The sequence below is a fragment of the Octopus bimaculoides genome, chromosome 6 (assembly GCF_046866305.1).
Source record: "Octopus bimaculoides isolate indiv1 chromosome 6, ASM4686630v1, whole genome shotgun sequence".
Lineage (NCBI taxonomy): Eukaryota > Metazoa > Mollusca > Cephalopoda > Octopoda > Octopodidae > Octopus > Octopus bimaculoides.
The window spans coordinates 38,708,647-38,725,937 of record NC_142933.1 but is presented as its reverse complement, the minus strand read 5'-3'; the positions used below and the strand labels follow the sequence as shown (position 1 = coordinate 38,725,937).

Sequence of the window (17,291 nt, the reverse complement as noted above, 5' to 3'; positions counted from 1 at the left end):
TAATACCGAAATTAATTTAAAAGGATTTTCATATATCAGTTTTTGTATTATGGGAATGTAGGTAATTTTCACTTGTATATATGCGCTATGCTTTCATAATTACTGTTGTATTGAATCATTATTGATATATCTAGAGCAGCAGCAGTCATTGCTATTATCACCAACTAAAAATCAAGGTTAATTAAGGTGAACCTGGTAACTGATGGTTTTGGGTCTTGTTTGTAACCGATTGGTGAGCCGTGGTGCAACCTTTAAATGGTAAAATTCTCTGCCATTACTTTGGTGTGGATGGGTAATATTAGTAGCTGTTGCTCTTTGAAAATTTATCGAATTCAATTTTCAATAAGGTGATCTTAGATTATTAATTGACAGATTGTTAATTAGCATAATAGCGTAACCTGGAAAAACATGGATTACATGGAAAAATGCGAGCAAGAGAAATAATATTATTAAGACTATAAACCTGGAAAAGTTCAGGACAACTTATTACATCTGGTAAAGTACAAAACGAAAATTTTTACTTAAAATATTGCAGCTAAGGATAAAATTTGAATATTAAGAATTATCTGATTTAAATTTACAAAGTAACATTATAATTAAAAAAAGTACCATCATTTTTGTAAAATATTGACGCATTAGAATACTTAAAACATGAGAGCCAGAAGTATCAGTATAGCTGAAGTTTTATGCAAAGCAGGATAGTATATATGGTAGGCAAATTCATTATGTAAAAAATAGGCATATATATAAAGCGGAATGTAAGCATGGAAATAAACAACAAAATATAAAAGTAAAGGAAATAAAGATATGTATCAAGGTGTCGTTTTCTAGTGTCTAGTACTACCTAGCACTTCCACATTACACCTCTCTCTCTCTCTCTCTCTCTCTCTCTCTCTCTCTCTCACACACACACACACACACACACACACACACACACACACACACACACACACACACAATGAACACTAAATACACAGATATAATGTTATATATATATAATTTTATATATATATGTGTGTGTGTGTGTGTGTGTGTGTGTGTGTGTGTGTGTGTGTGTGTGTGTGTGTGTGTGTGTGCATGTGTGTGTGTGCGAGCAAGAGAAATAATATTCTTAAGATTATAAACCTGGAAAAGTACAGGACAAGTTATTACACTTGGAAAAGTTCAGGGCAAGTTATTACATCTGGTAAAATACAGAACAAGAAAATTTTTACTTGAAATATTGCAGCTGAGGATAAAATTTCAAACAAAATATTTAGATTTAGAAAATATCAGATTTTATTAAAACTAAAAATTTTATTACAAGTTATCACTTCTATTTGTTATTACTTGTTACTTCTATTAAAAATAAAAAGATGACTCAAAATAGTTTTTGCACTTTAAAAAATTCATTCTTTTAATTATTAATTAATAATTAAAAATTTGAAAATAGGTTATAAATAATAATAGTAGTATAAATAATAATAGTAATTAGTTAATAAATAGAATAATACAAAAATTAGTTATATATTACAGTAAAATCTACCTATAACAACAAATTCACAGTAAAATTTGCTCGAGTTATCGCCTAAGTTATTGCCAAATCTTCACATCTTTAAATTGTGTTCTTTTACACGTCACTTTGATATCTAAAATATTTTTTTATGCTTTATATTGCTTGACCATTTGTGTGCGAATGTCCTTCTTCTAGACTGATTTGTTTCGCCATCCATTTTTCATGATTTTACCAGCATGGACTCTAAAATTCTATTAGTCATTAATATTTAAATACTTAACAGTTCATATATTATAGATGAAACTCTTCATATACAAAAGAGGTTTTCACAAAAAATGACTTGCAACTTCTTCAGTGGGGTTAATGATATCGTTTTTGTTGAGTTCAGCTCTTGTTTTTGCTGGACACCACTCCATGGTTGGCTTTAAGCTTTGCTTCAATCTCTACGAAAATAAGAACCAAATATACTAATTAACATTAACACCATCATATGTAACCTTCGACATCTTCTATCCAAAGGGTTTATTAACCGAATATTTACACTTTATTATTTACAGATTTATCTGCTTCGAGTTTTACCGTTCCCAAAAAGAAGTACACACACACACACACACACACACACACACACACACACACACACACACACACACACACACACACACACACACACACACACACACATATATATATATATATATATATATATATATATATATATATATATATATGCATACATATATTTATACATATATACATATATATGTATGCTAGCAGCTAAACCCGGTTTCACCCGGTCTGTTTGGATGATGTGGCTGTGATTGTTTTCGGTTAGGCATAATCTATAACAGCGTTTCTCAACCTGATCATTTCGTGTCCCGTTTCGATTGGAGCCTCCAGCTGTATGAAGATTTCACCCCTTCTGTCAGAAAATGGCTTCAGGAGTTGTGAAGAAAGAATTTGAATGTAGTCTGTTTGTGAGAGCTATTCTACTGGACGTCTGTCTAATCATTAAAAGATTTATTTAATTATGAACATAGAAAGAAATTATACATTAATCGCAATTTTTGTAAGCAGTTTTATCCGTAAAAATTTTATTTGCAGAGAACAGAAATTGAAAGATATATGAAATGGACGTGCGTGTGTGGGAGGATGTGTGTGTGTATGTGAGAAAGAAAGAGGGTATGAAAGAGAGATAGAGTGAGTGAGTGAATTTGTGTGTCATTGACTTACGTTGGCTGGCACGGCAAGTACGAAGCTTTTGAGGCGGTGATCTTTTGAAGTGGGCGTCGAATGAAGAAACATGGACAGTTTTATAACTGAACTTCTTTTGAAGTGCGTATGTCTGTGTGTGTGTGTGTGTGTGTGTGAGAGAGAGAGTGTGTGTATTTTTGATGGGGTGTGCGTGACAGAGAGAGTAATGCTGATTGTGTATGTGTATATGAGAGAGAGAGAGAGAGAGAGAGAGAGAGAGAGAGAGAGAGAGAGAGAGAAATGAAATTTATCATTCAGTTTATTTATTTATTATGTATATATGTATGAATGGTTGTTTTAATCGATTTTCTCTGAAAGTATGGGGGCTAGGAAAAAAATAGAAAGCGCGTTCCAATCTATGCACCCGTCTCCACATGTGTGTCATTTTTCACGCGAATCCACCCAGCCGTTTGGCCGTGAACCTCAAGACAAGAAAGAATACAACGGTCGGCCAACTTCAATTTATATTATAGATATATATATCTGTCTGTCAAATTATATATTTATCCATGAGCATACCAATACAAACAACAGTATAAGAGTGCGTCTCCCGGTTAGTCCGACCGTCTCTCTGTCATCATTATCCTCATCAGTAACACTCTGTAATCATCATTATCATTACGACTACCACAACCACCGACTGTATACGTATTGTATTAACTACGTCGGCATACAAATTATCGCCTACAAGTCTCAAACATTGTGTTATCTACAAATCACAGTTTCATCTAAGATGTGTGGAAAGATTACTTACATTTACAAATGATCCTTTATGCTTCATGATTTGTTGTACACCCAATACTGGCACTGGAATGATGCTAAGTAGAGCAATACCATAACCAACATAGTGAGTCCACTTTGGAAACATAGTACCGTCGCCATAAAATAAATGTTTGAAGGATATTAAACTCGATATCCAGAGACTCTGTAATACAAATATAATACAATATTACGTATTACGTATTGTAATAAGCATATATTGTCTTACATAGACATACGTACACACTAACACACACACACACACACACACACACACACACACACACACACACACACACACACACACACACACACACACACACACACACACACACAAGAAAACAATCATATAGACATACACTCACACATTCCAAATATCCCGAACAAGTCTTACCTAAATTAAACAGCAGTGTAGGTGAAAAACCAATTCTAATGGTTTGATTCTGTTCTGAGGCTGAACGACAGTGATCTTGTAATTATTGGAGTGTATAACAGACCGATATACTGTAGTGGTGTATAAATCGTATATAAAATAGGATTTGTTATAGATGTGATTAATAATGAACTTACAAGAACACACAGTGGATTGATAACAGTCCACAAAGGTTTCCAAACTGGCCAAGGTTTTCGACCCAACATTAGGCTGATATCATTTTCTAGTCTTCTGGTTCCTATAAAATATAATAATGCTGTTAATGTCCATTATAGAAATATATTTCTAACCTATCTATGTGTCACGGTCCTCTGGTAAGTAAATATTTTTGTTAATATTCTTTACAGAAATATATTACTAACGTAATTATATTTTAAGTTCCTCTTATGACTCTCTCTCAAAGTCTTTTAACAGTTGCTTAAGATATGTAACTCTTCTCAGTCTTCTGAAACTCTACACAGCCTCCTATACAAATATTCATACAGGCACTCCGTTGGTTACGACGACGAGTGTTCCTGTTTATCCGCTCAACTGAACAGCCTACTCGAAAAATTAACGTGCAAGTGGCTGAGCACTTCTCTTTTAATGTTTTACTTTCGCGATTAAGGTTGTTATCAACAAAAACTTGCAGACCTTTAGCAATATCTTTTGCAGTCAGTTTAATGGAGTTGTGGAAGTTCTCATATTCCCATCTGTAATCTCAACTTGCACTTGTGCTAACAGCATCAGCCCCTCGTTCGATAAATTTTCTCTATGGGACATTAGAAAGTCATCCACGTCACCCTCTATGATTTCTTCAACCACGATATCATTTGCCACTGTCACAATAACTTTCCGACTAACTTTAATGTAGAGTTTCCGCTTGTGAAGAACTTGTAATGTCACTGATACAGTCTGGCCATATATTTTCCAAGCGTCATTCAAAGTTGAGAGTTTCATTTCATCACACAACTCAGCTTTGTAATCCATAGCATCCATTATATTGAACTTCTTCCAGAAGCCTCTAACAGTAAGTTAATCATCCTTGTCAACTGCATTCACAAGTTATTTAAAAGTTATTCTCAGATAATGTCTAGACGTCAGCTGTCACACCTTAATCCTTTGGCTGAGCAAAGAAGTTGTATTTTGGGGGATGTATTCTACTCACATTATCAGATGTTATATATTTGGAGATATATTTTATTCACATTACCAGAAAGTTCAATTAAGCTGGATGGCTTGGTGAATTGTCTATAAAGAGCAATTCTTTGTTGGAAATATGTCTGGCACTCTGCCTCCCAGCAGTAGGACACAGAATATTTGGAAACCACTCTTTAAGAGGCTCTTGGTCGTCCTTGCCTTCACATTTGGAACAAATGAGAGACAGATTAAACTTTGAGCAATCCTTGTAATCTCTTAAATTTTTTGGAACAATATACGAATAAGGTCTTTAATTTCACATTACCAGCAGCATTGCCTTCCAGAAGAAGCACCAGGCGGCTTTGAAAAGCTTTTATTCCTGGCATTGCTTTTTCTTCTCGAAGAAAACTTCCAGCAGCTTTGAGCTTCCAGAAAGGTATGCTTGCTCTGGTGTGTAGCAGTCTTTAGCAATTATTTTTTTTTTTTCAGATGCTCTGGGTAGCAGCTTCTGTATTAACACTACAATATCAAACGCTTTATTAAACCTTCCAAACCAACATTTATTGGTCAGAAAAGGCTTTTCATTAAAAGAACCAACTTCCATTTTCTGCAAATCGCCATACAAAGGTTTTCTTAATTACCATTGTGATTATCGACACATTACGACGAGTCTCATCCTAGTTACCATGATTGTGAAATTACTGACCGTATTCCGAAATTAGTCATAGTATTTTACATTTACCTGGGGTACCGTAATGCGGAGGTTGCTTGTACAGGTATATGCATGTGTGTGTGTATGTATGTATGTATGTATGTATGTATGTATGTATGTATGTATGTATGTATGTGTGTTTACATATGGCTGTGTGCATGTGTGTGTATGTATGATGTATGTTTGTGTTTGTGGTGTGTGCGTGGTGCACGCATGTGTGTGTATGGATGTGTGTATGTGTATGTGTGTGTGTGTGTGTGTGTGTGTGTGTGTGTGTGTGTGTGTGTTATAACATTCTATATTGTTTTCTTCCATCTCGAGTTTGTACACTGGCATAGAAACGAGTGAAAATAGACAAAATTCTAATTAGGACAATAATGATGTTGACGATGACGAAGATGCTGATGATGATAAGTAGGAGGGGTTGATGATGATGATGATGATGATGATGATGATCACGACGACGTTGATGATGAATGCGACGATGACGACGACGACGGTGACGATAATGATAATGATGATCTTACCGTAAACCCAGGCAACTGCAATGATTTCGAGAAACAATATCAACAGCAGAGTAAGACTAGCACAGTACCAGTCTACTATTTGTAAGATGTAGAGTCCACTCTAGAAATATACAGCAACACTTATTAGTGACACTTTACAAGCAATCCACATATATAATAACACGTCAGATATTAGCAACAATTCAGAAGTTAACCACGTATTTAGCAAGCTTTCACATATTCGCAACAATTCACTAATAAACCACATATTAGCAACTTTTCACGTATTGTCAAGAATTCACCAGTAAGCACATACACACACACACACACACACACACACACACACACACACACACACACACAGCAACATTTTACATATTAGCGACATTTCACATATTAGTTACACTTTGCTAGTAAACAGTATATATGGCAACACTACACATATTACGAATTCGTTAAAAACCCACATATTTAGCAACAACACATCACATATTAGCAATATTTCGCTAGTAACCCACAAATATACCAATACTTTGCTAATAGTCCACATATATAAAAACAATTTACTTCTTATCAAGAATTCGCTAGCAACCAATATATATTAGCAACTCTTCACATATTAGTAACACTTCTCATATTAGCAACTCTTCAGTAGTAACCAATATATTAGTTCATACAGTTGAAAAGGCCGCATTATTTATGGGAAGATCCAAAAGTCGACGAAGGATGGGATAAACTACCGGCATCAACTTGCTATAAAAGCAGGTAGTAATTTTACCTTGTCCTTATTCTTAGTGAAAGTTTTGAAGAATACAGTTCGATTTTAACAGTTACTTTTTTCAAAGCTATAATGGAAGTGACAAAGGAACATATTCGGCATATTTTGCTTTATGGATTGCGACAGAAAGTGCGAGAAATATTGATATGGGGATTGAACAATAAGCGTAAGCCAGCGTCAACGGTAGTTCCAGAAATTCCGAGCTGGAAACTACAGCCTAGAAGACGAGCCTCATCCTGGAAGATCTGTATAGCTCGACGAGGACGTCCTGGAAACCCTGGTGGAACAAAATCCCATCGTAACTATTGAGGAACTGGTAGAGAAGCTTGGGTTTGGTCATTCAAGCATTCATCGACACCTTCGTGCCATCGAAAAAGTCAGCAAATTGGGTCAATGGGTTCCTCACAAATTTTCCGAGTCTAATCACGCGCAGTAAGTGAATGTGTGCTCTTCTTTGCTGTCACATCTCACGAATGAACCTTTTGGGGACCGAATAATGACTGGTGACTGGTGACAGGAAATGGGTTCTCTATAAAAGTGTCAAGCGCCGAAGACTGAGTAGGGAAAGGAGAAACACCAGCACCCCAGGCTAAAGAAGGTCTTCACCCACGTAAGGTGTTGTTATCTGTTTGGTGGGATATGAAAGGTTTAGTCCACTTCGAAAGTTTTAAACCCAAACCAAACGATAACAAAGGAGATCTGCGAGCAGCTTGAGTGGCTTCACTCAGTGCTAGAAGAAAAACCACCGTGCTTGGTTTTAAGACGAAAGGTGTTCTTCCATCAGGATAATGCTCAGCCAGATACAGTGAGGTTGACATTCCAAAGGCTAGAACAGTTTGAATGGGAAACGATGCCCCATCCACTATATTCGCCGGACATTGCCCCATGTGATTATCCTGTATTCCGCATTCTTTAAAATCATTTGGACGGAAAGAATATGAATTCTATAGACGAGGTCAAAACAGTACTAGAGGAGTATTTTTCGTCACGGACAAGTGAATTTTGGAAGAGGGGCTTTGTGTGTCTACCAGATAGATGGAAGAACATTGTAGAAAATGAAAGAAAGTATATTTTAGATTAAAAAAACTTTGTTTATCTTAATTTTGAAAAATGAAAGAAGTATAAAAAAACTGCATTATTTTTTGGGATGACCCAATATGTAACTACACGTTGACTAACATATCTTCCTCTCTCGTTATACCAACAGAGTTTCGCTTCCTTCAACATCAAAGGAGGCTGCTCACACCTATAAACAGAAACAAAATTTCCTTCGAAGTACTTTATAATCTTAAAAATGGGGAGGACTCATTAAGTAATGTAATCCTAGACACTTAAAGATAATACAAGACTCTTGCAGCTGGAATGAACTCGTTGATCATCATTCGTATAGATTCATGTCTGGAGAATGTGAGCCGAAGGCTGCAGTTCTGTAATGGGCTAAGCATCGAATGCATTTTTTCATATGAGTTGTTTGTTTGAGTGGCAAAAGTGATAAGTTGCAAGAATTGAGCGAGCCAAATGAGTAGAATATATTTTAATAGCTTTGAAGTTCAGGCGCTATTATAGTACTGCAGAAAAAGACATATGGAAGAAAGAGAGGGGGTAGGAGAGAGAGAGAGAGAGAGAGAGATGGAGTAGGAGAGAGATGGAGTAGGAGAGAGAGGGGTAGGAGAGAGATAGGGGTAGGGGAGAGAGAGAGAGAATGTAGGCATAGCGTTGTGCAGTGGGAGCGTAATAAAAAGTAAATTTAACCCATCAGCCACGTATTCTTTTATTTTTAGAGCCAGGTGTCTATCAGGTATGTGAAAGGTTCCTGGCAACTGTTCAGAAGAAAAGATATTTCCTGGTCCTGAAGTTAAAACCTATTAATCCTTTATAACATTGTTTTCATTGTAGTGTGCAATGTTTAAGGAGTAAACACTTCAGATTTAGAACAGTCACGTATGTCATATTTTGTTTAAGGCAGTAAGCACTTCAGATGTAGAACTATGAGGTATGTTATATAATATTTAAGGCAAGAAAGGTGGCGAGCTGGCAGAAACGTTAGCACACCGGGCGAAATTCTTTGCGGTATTTCGTCTGCCGCTACGTTCTGAGTTCAAATTCCGCCGAGGTCGACTTTGCCTTTCATCCTTTCGAGGTCGATAAATTAAGTACCAGTTACGCACTGGGGTCGATGTAATCGACTTAATCCCTTTGTCTGTCCCCTCTATGTTTAGCCCCTTGTGGGCAATAAAGAAATAAGAAACGTTAGCACCCCGGGCGAAATGCTTAGCGGTATTTCGTCTATCTTTACGTTCTGTGTTCAAATTCTGCAGAGGCCGACTTTGCCTTTCATCCTTCGGGGTCGATAAATTAAGTATCAGTTGCGTACTGGGGTCGATGTAATCGACTGGACCCATCCCACAAAATTTCGGGCCTTGTGCCTAGAGTAGAAAAGAATATTTAAGGCAAGAAGCACTTTAGAAATATGTTATATAATATTTAAAGCAATAAACACTGGAGATTTAAAACTGTGTCGCACTTTTCAATGTTTAAGGCAGTAAACATTTCAGATTTAGAACTGTGAGGTCTGTTATATAATATTTAAGGCAGTAAACAACTTCCTTAGATATGTCTCGTGTGTTATGATATTTAAGGCGATAAACACTTCTTTGCCAGAACAATAAACATATTTACAGAGAAGCGATTCGAATATTTTAAAGTAATATTTAATGTACTGAGTACTGCTATCTGTTGGAACGTATGAGAAACTTTGTTGCTTGGGATAACCCACTCCGGTCGAGTCAGATGTGACAGTAGTCTCCATCGTGGGTTATATTTAAAGGTTTGTAGTCGTCGAGGGATCAAATATTTTCTGGTCCTTGAAAGAAGGCCAGTGTTTTTATGCAATTTTTGTCGTCAGGGACGTGTGTTTGCCAGGAAAGATCCCCTGTAACAAAGAGCCGTATCATTTCTTGTGACACTGAGGTTTTTTATTTGTATGTTATCGACGTGGTTCATTCGTTTGGTCCCGATGAAATGACAGAATGGTTAAATTAATAAACCTTACTTCTTGAGTTGATTCCTTTCAGACAGTTTCTCTGTTTCCTATTAACAGAGTTTATCAAGAATTCCGGGAAAATTATCTTTAATACTTCAGCGCTTGAACAAAAGAAATAATTTCTTTCACAGCTCTCTGAGAATATACAGTGCGTTACAGTTCATATCAACTTCTGGATATTCACAGCTCTTTTTGGGAAGGTACTATTTGGAAGTTTGGGAAATAAATTTTGAGATAGATGCGGAAGAGAGATAGTGAAAGAAAGAGTAGAATGTACGTAAAAGGATGGTTTTGTATTTTGTGTTTGTGATTAAAAACTTCGCTTTGCAAATATGAAGTTTCAGTTCCCATCATACTGCTAGCACTTAAAGCAAGTGTTCCCGACTACAGTCCCAAATCGATCAAAGTCTTGCGTATGAAACTTTGGAAATAAGAACTATGCAGAAGAAACCGTCGCTGGATATTTTTACTTAATCCGTCATCTCGTTTAACTCCACTACTTGTTCCTTGGATAATTTTAGCGAGATTTACTATTGTTAACATTTTTGTCAGATGTCCGATGTGATGATAAATTTCCTATAATCACTCTTGAATGTCCTGAAGTGTTACGACCGCTGGCTTTCCTTTCCTGAGGAAACCATAAAAAGACAATGAACAGAAAGAATAAAGATTGAAGAAAGTGATACAAAAGAATTGATGGCCTAAATTAATATAGAATAATGTTAAGACATCTCACAAGGACTGAAATAACGTCGTAACAAAATATACTGACATTTGAAAGAGAGCTTGTCCAGCTTCTATATATCAAAGTAAAAGAGGATTAAGAATTGTTCTTATGTAATCGAGTTACCTCAGTTGATAACCCTACTGACGTCTCTTACCTCCGTAATGAAGACGATTCCAAAAAGAAAACAAACTAAACAGACAATTCCGGTTAACAAAGTCTTGTGATTACCAAATTTTTCTGGATACACATCTGTAATAGCAGTAACAATCACTTGAATATGACCAAACTGAAAGAGAAAACAATTGACATTTTGAATAATTTGTATTATAGACTTAAATAAAGCTATATATAGTTAGATCGATCTGTAACATTTACTTAGATATGCTATGTCTAAATACGAAAGACAGGATGGCCACATGTAGGTCTTTTATCTTAGTTTTACCACATTATATCTAGCTTGCAGCTAAACAACAACCACAAAATCAAATAATCGGTCAATTTCAAATTTATCTTTTATCTTTTACTTGTTTCAGTCAATGGACCGCGGTCATGCTGGAGCAGCACCTTGAACTGTTTAGTCGATCAAATCAACCCCAGTACTTATTTCCTTTTTTATGTCTGGCATTTAGCCGAACTGTTAAGTTACGGTGATGAAAACAAATCAATACCGTTTGTCAAGCAGTGTGGATGAGGGCAAACGCTAACACAAATACATACATACATGCATATATATGTATATATATATGTGTGTGTGTGTGTGTGTGTGTGTACATACATACACACATACACATATATATACACACACACATAAACAGGGCTTGGAGGAATTAATGGTATCCTTCACACACAAAAGAAAATACATTAATATATATAAGCTATAATTAATAACAATGGAAATAGTATTTATACCCAGAGATGGTGCATAAAAGCTCCCAACTCCATATGAGAGGTCCTTTCATGGTAAATAACGCAGCATTCTGTGTCCTAATACAGCCTTCACTTAAAATAAAAGATAAAGATGAGGGGGTGCAGAAAAGTTCTTGGCTTTGGGTAAAAGAAAATACATGAGGATCAGTTAATTATGATTTTATTCAACTTATTCCCCTCTCAGATACAGGACTTATTGCAGTGGTCCTTCAGTTTTTCTAAGCCATGTGAAATAACTCGGAAGGTTGAGTCTCCAAACAAGCCTTTCACGACACCCTTAAAGCCAGAAACTTTTCGGCACCCCTTCGTATATTTAAGTGCATAAAATAAAATTCATAGAGATTCTATTACAAAACTTTGAAGATCGTTGATCTCAAATTTAAAATACAAACACTGGTCACTATTAATTTAGACATTTTTCAAAGATTCAAAGAAATATCTGCTGCAAAAATGCAAGTCTGATCTGGTCCGATTCTTTAGAGAAAACGATTTTCGAGAAGGAGATATATTAAAGCTAACAGATATTGGAAGATGTTTAGAAGCCAAAAACTAATTTATTGCTAGATGTGGCAGTGTAGTTAGAAGCTTGCTTCCCAAATACATGGTTCCAGGTTCAGTCCCATTGCTTGGAATCTTGGGCAATTGCCGTCTACTAATACCTCATGACCAAAGCCTACTATGATCAAAGCCTTGTCAGTGGATTTGGTAAATGGAAACTGAAAGAAGCCTGTCATATATATATATATATATATATATATATATATATATATACACACAAAGAGGGTGCAGAGACTATATTGCCGCCCAAATTACGCAAAATTGAAAATAACACTAACATCTCATTTTAATAGATATATTTACCTAAGTTACATAAAAATATCTTGAAATACTAAAGAGTAAATTTATTCAATAAAAGCGCCATTGGCTTCAACCACAGCCTCCAGACGACTTCGGAATCTCCTGCAACTCTTCTGGGTGGTCTCCTTGTTTAAGTTGGTGAATGCTGCCATAATCCTTATCTTTGCTGTTACAAGGAGTTTTGTTGGTCTCTTGATCAACTGCGCCCCACACATAATAACCAAGGGGATTGCAGTCTGGGGAGTTGGGTGGCCAGATGTTAGGGGTGATGTGATCGCAGAAATTGTCTGACAGCTATGACTGGGTTCTCCTGTTTGTGTGGCATAGTGCAGTCTTGTTGCCAGGCATAGGGTCTTTCAGCAGCCGATCTCTTAACCCAAGGTAGCACTACCTTCTCCAGGCACTTGATGTAGGCCTCCGTGTTGAGCGTGTGGCCGTGTAGGAAGATGAATGGAGGCATAACGTCGCCATCACTAGTGATCACTCCAAATACTATGATGTTGTCTAGATGTTTGATTTTTATCACTGTCGGTATATGTTTTGGGGATACGGCAAGCCAACGGTTGTTCTGTGTGTTCACCATCTATTCGTGGTAGAGCTTCCGGCACGAATGCCAAGCAGTACAGCATATCGTTTCCAAATTTCTCAGACAGAGCGAATTGCGTCATGGAGTTGTTTTTTCTCACAGACGATACCCAACTGAACCTAAGTAGTCGACAATATCAAAAACAGACAATGCACATGTGCGAAATTAAAAATATAAAATGGTGACAATTTACTCATCGCACCCTGTGTGTGTGTGTATATATATATATATATATATAGATAGATAGATAGATAGATAGATAGATATACACATATATACACACATATATATAATATGCATATATATATATATATATATATATATATATATATATATATATATATATATATATATATATATATATATACACACACATACATATATATATATGCATATATATACATATATATATATGTGTGTATGTATGTATATATATATATGTGTATATATATATATATATATATATATATATATATATATATATATATATATATATATATATATATATGCGAGTAAAAATAAATACAAAAAAGGTGGGGGTTTTTGTATGATTGTGTATAGAGGAATATATTATTTTGCTTAAAAGAGTTCCAACACTGTCTGTTTTTTATGTTTTATTTATATTCCTGCAGAACTAATGTGGGGTATAGAATATGGAATATACAATATATAATATGATATACAATATACAATATAAAATAAAATAAAATAAAAATGGATGGCACCATGAAAGAAAGTATTGAATGTAGATGAAATATTGAGTGTTCAATATAAAGGATCAAATATATAGATATATAAATATAAATATATATATAAAGGCGACTCGAGTTTCAGGGCTATTTCCCTTCGTCATGGCCGGTATGACAGACTTTATGTATGTAAGTATATATTTATGTATGTGTTTGTTCCCCTATCACCGGTTGACAACTGGTGTTGTGTTTGCGTCCCCATAATTTAGTGGTTCAGCAAAATAGACCGATAGAAGAAGCACTGAGGTCGATTTGTTCGACTAAAACCCCTTGAAGGCGGTGCTCTAGCATGGCCGCAGTAAAATGACTGAAACAAATTAATAAAAGAATAAAAGAATATTGAAGAGAACATTCCACTTTTGGGGATTTTTAAATGAAAGTAAATAATACATATGTATTTTTTTTTTTATCCTTAGATCCCAGTTTAATAATGGCTGAGAGTAAATGCAAATAATGAATTGATAGTGACTTTTTGAGATTTTGATACACTATTGGACACCATCTTTGAAATTTACAGAGATGTGAAGACTATAATAGAAGGAAAAACTGGAAGCGATGGAAATAAAGGGATTTTAAAAGGGAATAAAAGCCTGCGTTCGGACTGTTCACAAACAGTTATTTATCTATGAAATCTCAAACTTCTGCTGTAGCAACATCAACAACAATAAGTGTAGCAACCATATCAGCAATAACAGCAACAACAGCAACAAAACAACAGCAACAGCAACAAAAACACAATAACAACAACAAAATACTTACTTGACTGTCTAAGCCAACCAACACCAACATTGCAAAAAACAGTACTGCCCAGATCTGAGCAAAAGGAAAAGTTGAAAGTGCTTGTGGGTAAACTATAAAGACAATCCCTGGACCTGGAAAAATGCCAAAAAGAATGTCATATTAACCATAACATTGTTAAGTTATCTTAAGATACTGGTTACAAATTTTTGGCATAAGGTCAGTTTTACATCGATCCCCAATTCTCAGCTGGTATTCATTTTATCGACTCCAAAAGAATGAAAGGTAAAGTCGATCCCGCCAGTATTTGAACTCAGATAGAGGAAATACCGCTAAACATTTTGCCTGACGTGCTAATGATTCTGCCAACTCGCCACCGTAAGGTATCTGAGGATAATTATATCAATGCTCCTTTCTACTATAGGCACAAGACCTGCAATTTTGGTGAAGGTGACTAGTCGTTTACATCCACCCCATCGTTTCCCTTAGCACTTAATTTATCAACCCAGGATGAAAGGTAAAGTCGACCTCGGCGAAATACTGCTAAGCATTTTGCCCGGTCTGCTAACGATTCTGCCAGCTCGCTACTGTAAGGTATCTTAAGATGATTATATCAATAACATTAATAATTTTAGATATAGCATGTAACATTGTAATTTTAGATATAGCATGTAACATTGTAATTTTAGATATAGCATGTAACATTGTAATTTTAGATATAGTATGTTTAATGTACCTTTAGCTATCACATTGTCAAGATGTGTTCCACTAATGTGAGCCATATAACCCAAGATACTAAACGATGTCAAACCGGACAAAAAGCTGGTTAATCCATCTATTATTGGTAAAATGATGGCATCTCTGTAACGAATAGAAATAAATCATAATTTACAAAAAACTGAGGTCGATGTAATCGATTCACCCCCTCCCAGGCCTTGTACCAAAATTTGAAACTAATATCTCACCCTGATGTACGTAGGTACCACAGTATAGTATATTTCATGGTACTGTGGATGCCCTTTAACAGTCAACTGTCCACCCAACTTTACGTAGCTTGGAGGAATGTTGGTTGTAGTATAACAGCTCTCTGTAACTCGTTCATAACCAATATCAACTGTCCAGTTACGTATAAGTAGATTGGATTCTTGCTACATATATGTATATACCACAATACTATGTTTTTAGCCCAGATAATTAACTTTAAAACTGTACAGGCCACCCACCTGTTTGTATGTTCTACATTGTGTACTGTGTCCAAAACCAAGACAATTAATTGTCAGCTGTCCACTCCACCTAATCGTAAGATAGCTACAGCTGGGTACCGAAAGGCAATCAATCTAAATCTATCTTTAATTCAAGACTTGTTGCAATCAAGAAGGTAAAAGCTATTTACATTAATAACAAGGCCAACTTTCGTCAAGAATCCTTGAAGTCAAGCCAGTATGTTACTGCCACAAAATCTTACACAAATAAAAAGGATTGGACAATGAAAATGCGACGTAGACTGTCACACTGCATGCCATGTGATAAACTACTGAATAGTAGGATGAACATTGTGGCCCTAATATAGGTGGAAGCATGTTATACCTGGAGCACACAATCTTCAGATCTCGACTGAAGATTGTATGTTCCCCAACCCTTCACGATCGATCTAATAAGGGTTTCTTTTAATTCATGGAGTCAGACGTTATTGAACGTTGCTTCCCTTTTCCTTTAAATTATTAATCACAAAATTGAAACACTATGATTATTTGGTGGAAAATGCTTGCTAAAAAGTTCTACTTCCTAAAAACTGGCCACAGCTAACTCACAAATAATGACAGTAAGAGAAAGTATTACCTCTCACAGTTGTTATGGAAGTTGTTGTAACTTGATAATGTTGCTAATGCACTCGTACCGATTCCAATGGATAAAAGTATTTGTAGAGCTGCGTTCTTCCATACCTTGAAAAAACAAATTAGAAATATATTCAGTTTCCATTATAATTACACTGCCTAACACGATTTTTATCCTTGGATAGCAACTGTTATTTCCTATTTGCTTAACCCTAGAAAGTATGAGAAACGGCTAATATTTCCTTCAAACTTTGCTTTTGTTACATTTATCAAAAACCCCAAAGAATCCCTCTCAACACATAGCTAAGATTCTCCCCCACTACTCCTATCCATAATCAGAGATGCACATACTGTCAGCCTATAAGGGACATGCTCAAATGGTTATGGTCAAGCAGCTGATAAGCAAATCTGTGGTATTGAGCAGAATATTTGCTATAACGATATTTTTGTTTCAGCAACTCGGCTCTGAGTCTGAAATGTAATGGAAAATAGGCTAGTTTCAAAACATTGATGTCCAGGTCACAAAAGCATAGTTTGGAAGGGAATAGTAGTTATTTCCTTTGATTTCTAGATAGAAGCAAATAAGAAGTAACACTTACTGACCAAAGACAAAAGAAAACAACAATTTTGTTACACAATGTTAATGGTTTCTAACATAGCAGAAGGCATCATAACAGGACGAGGGGGTTTAGTTTAATTTTACTGGTGGTGGCACTTGGCTGCTACTTATTTCATCGACCCCGGATGAATGATGGACAAAATTCACTCAAGGTAT

The 17,291-nt window shown here is 35.7% G+C and overlaps 1 protein-coding gene across 1 annotated transcript in view; it reads right to left on the bottom strand.

Annotated features, from left to right (window-relative positions):
* Window positions 1-1,560: 1,560 nt before the first annotated feature.
* LOC106868959 (sodium- and chloride-dependent glycine transporter 2) overlaps window positions 1,561-17,291 on the bottom strand; it is a 51,474-nt gene continuing 35,743 nt past the window's right edge. The window contains exons 6-13 of the mRNA XM_089353772.1: window positions 16,521-16,624; window positions 15,418-15,542; window positions 14,703-14,815; window positions 10,978-11,109; window positions 6,297-6,396; window positions 4,076-4,176; window positions 3,501-3,671; window positions 1,561-1,938 (exon numbers count right to left, since the gene is read on the bottom strand). Coding sequence (XP_089209898.1) covers window positions 1,822-1,938; window positions 3,501-3,671; window positions 4,076-4,176; window positions 6,297-6,396; window positions 10,978-11,109; window positions 14,703-14,815; window positions 15,418-15,542; window positions 16,521-16,624 — 963 coding nt within the window. The 3' untranslated portion in view covers window positions 1,561-1,821. The remainder of the gene's footprint in view (window positions 1,939-3,500; window positions 3,672-4,075; window positions 4,177-6,296; window positions 6,397-10,977; window positions 11,110-14,702; window positions 14,816-15,417; window positions 15,543-16,520; window positions 16,625-17,291) is intronic.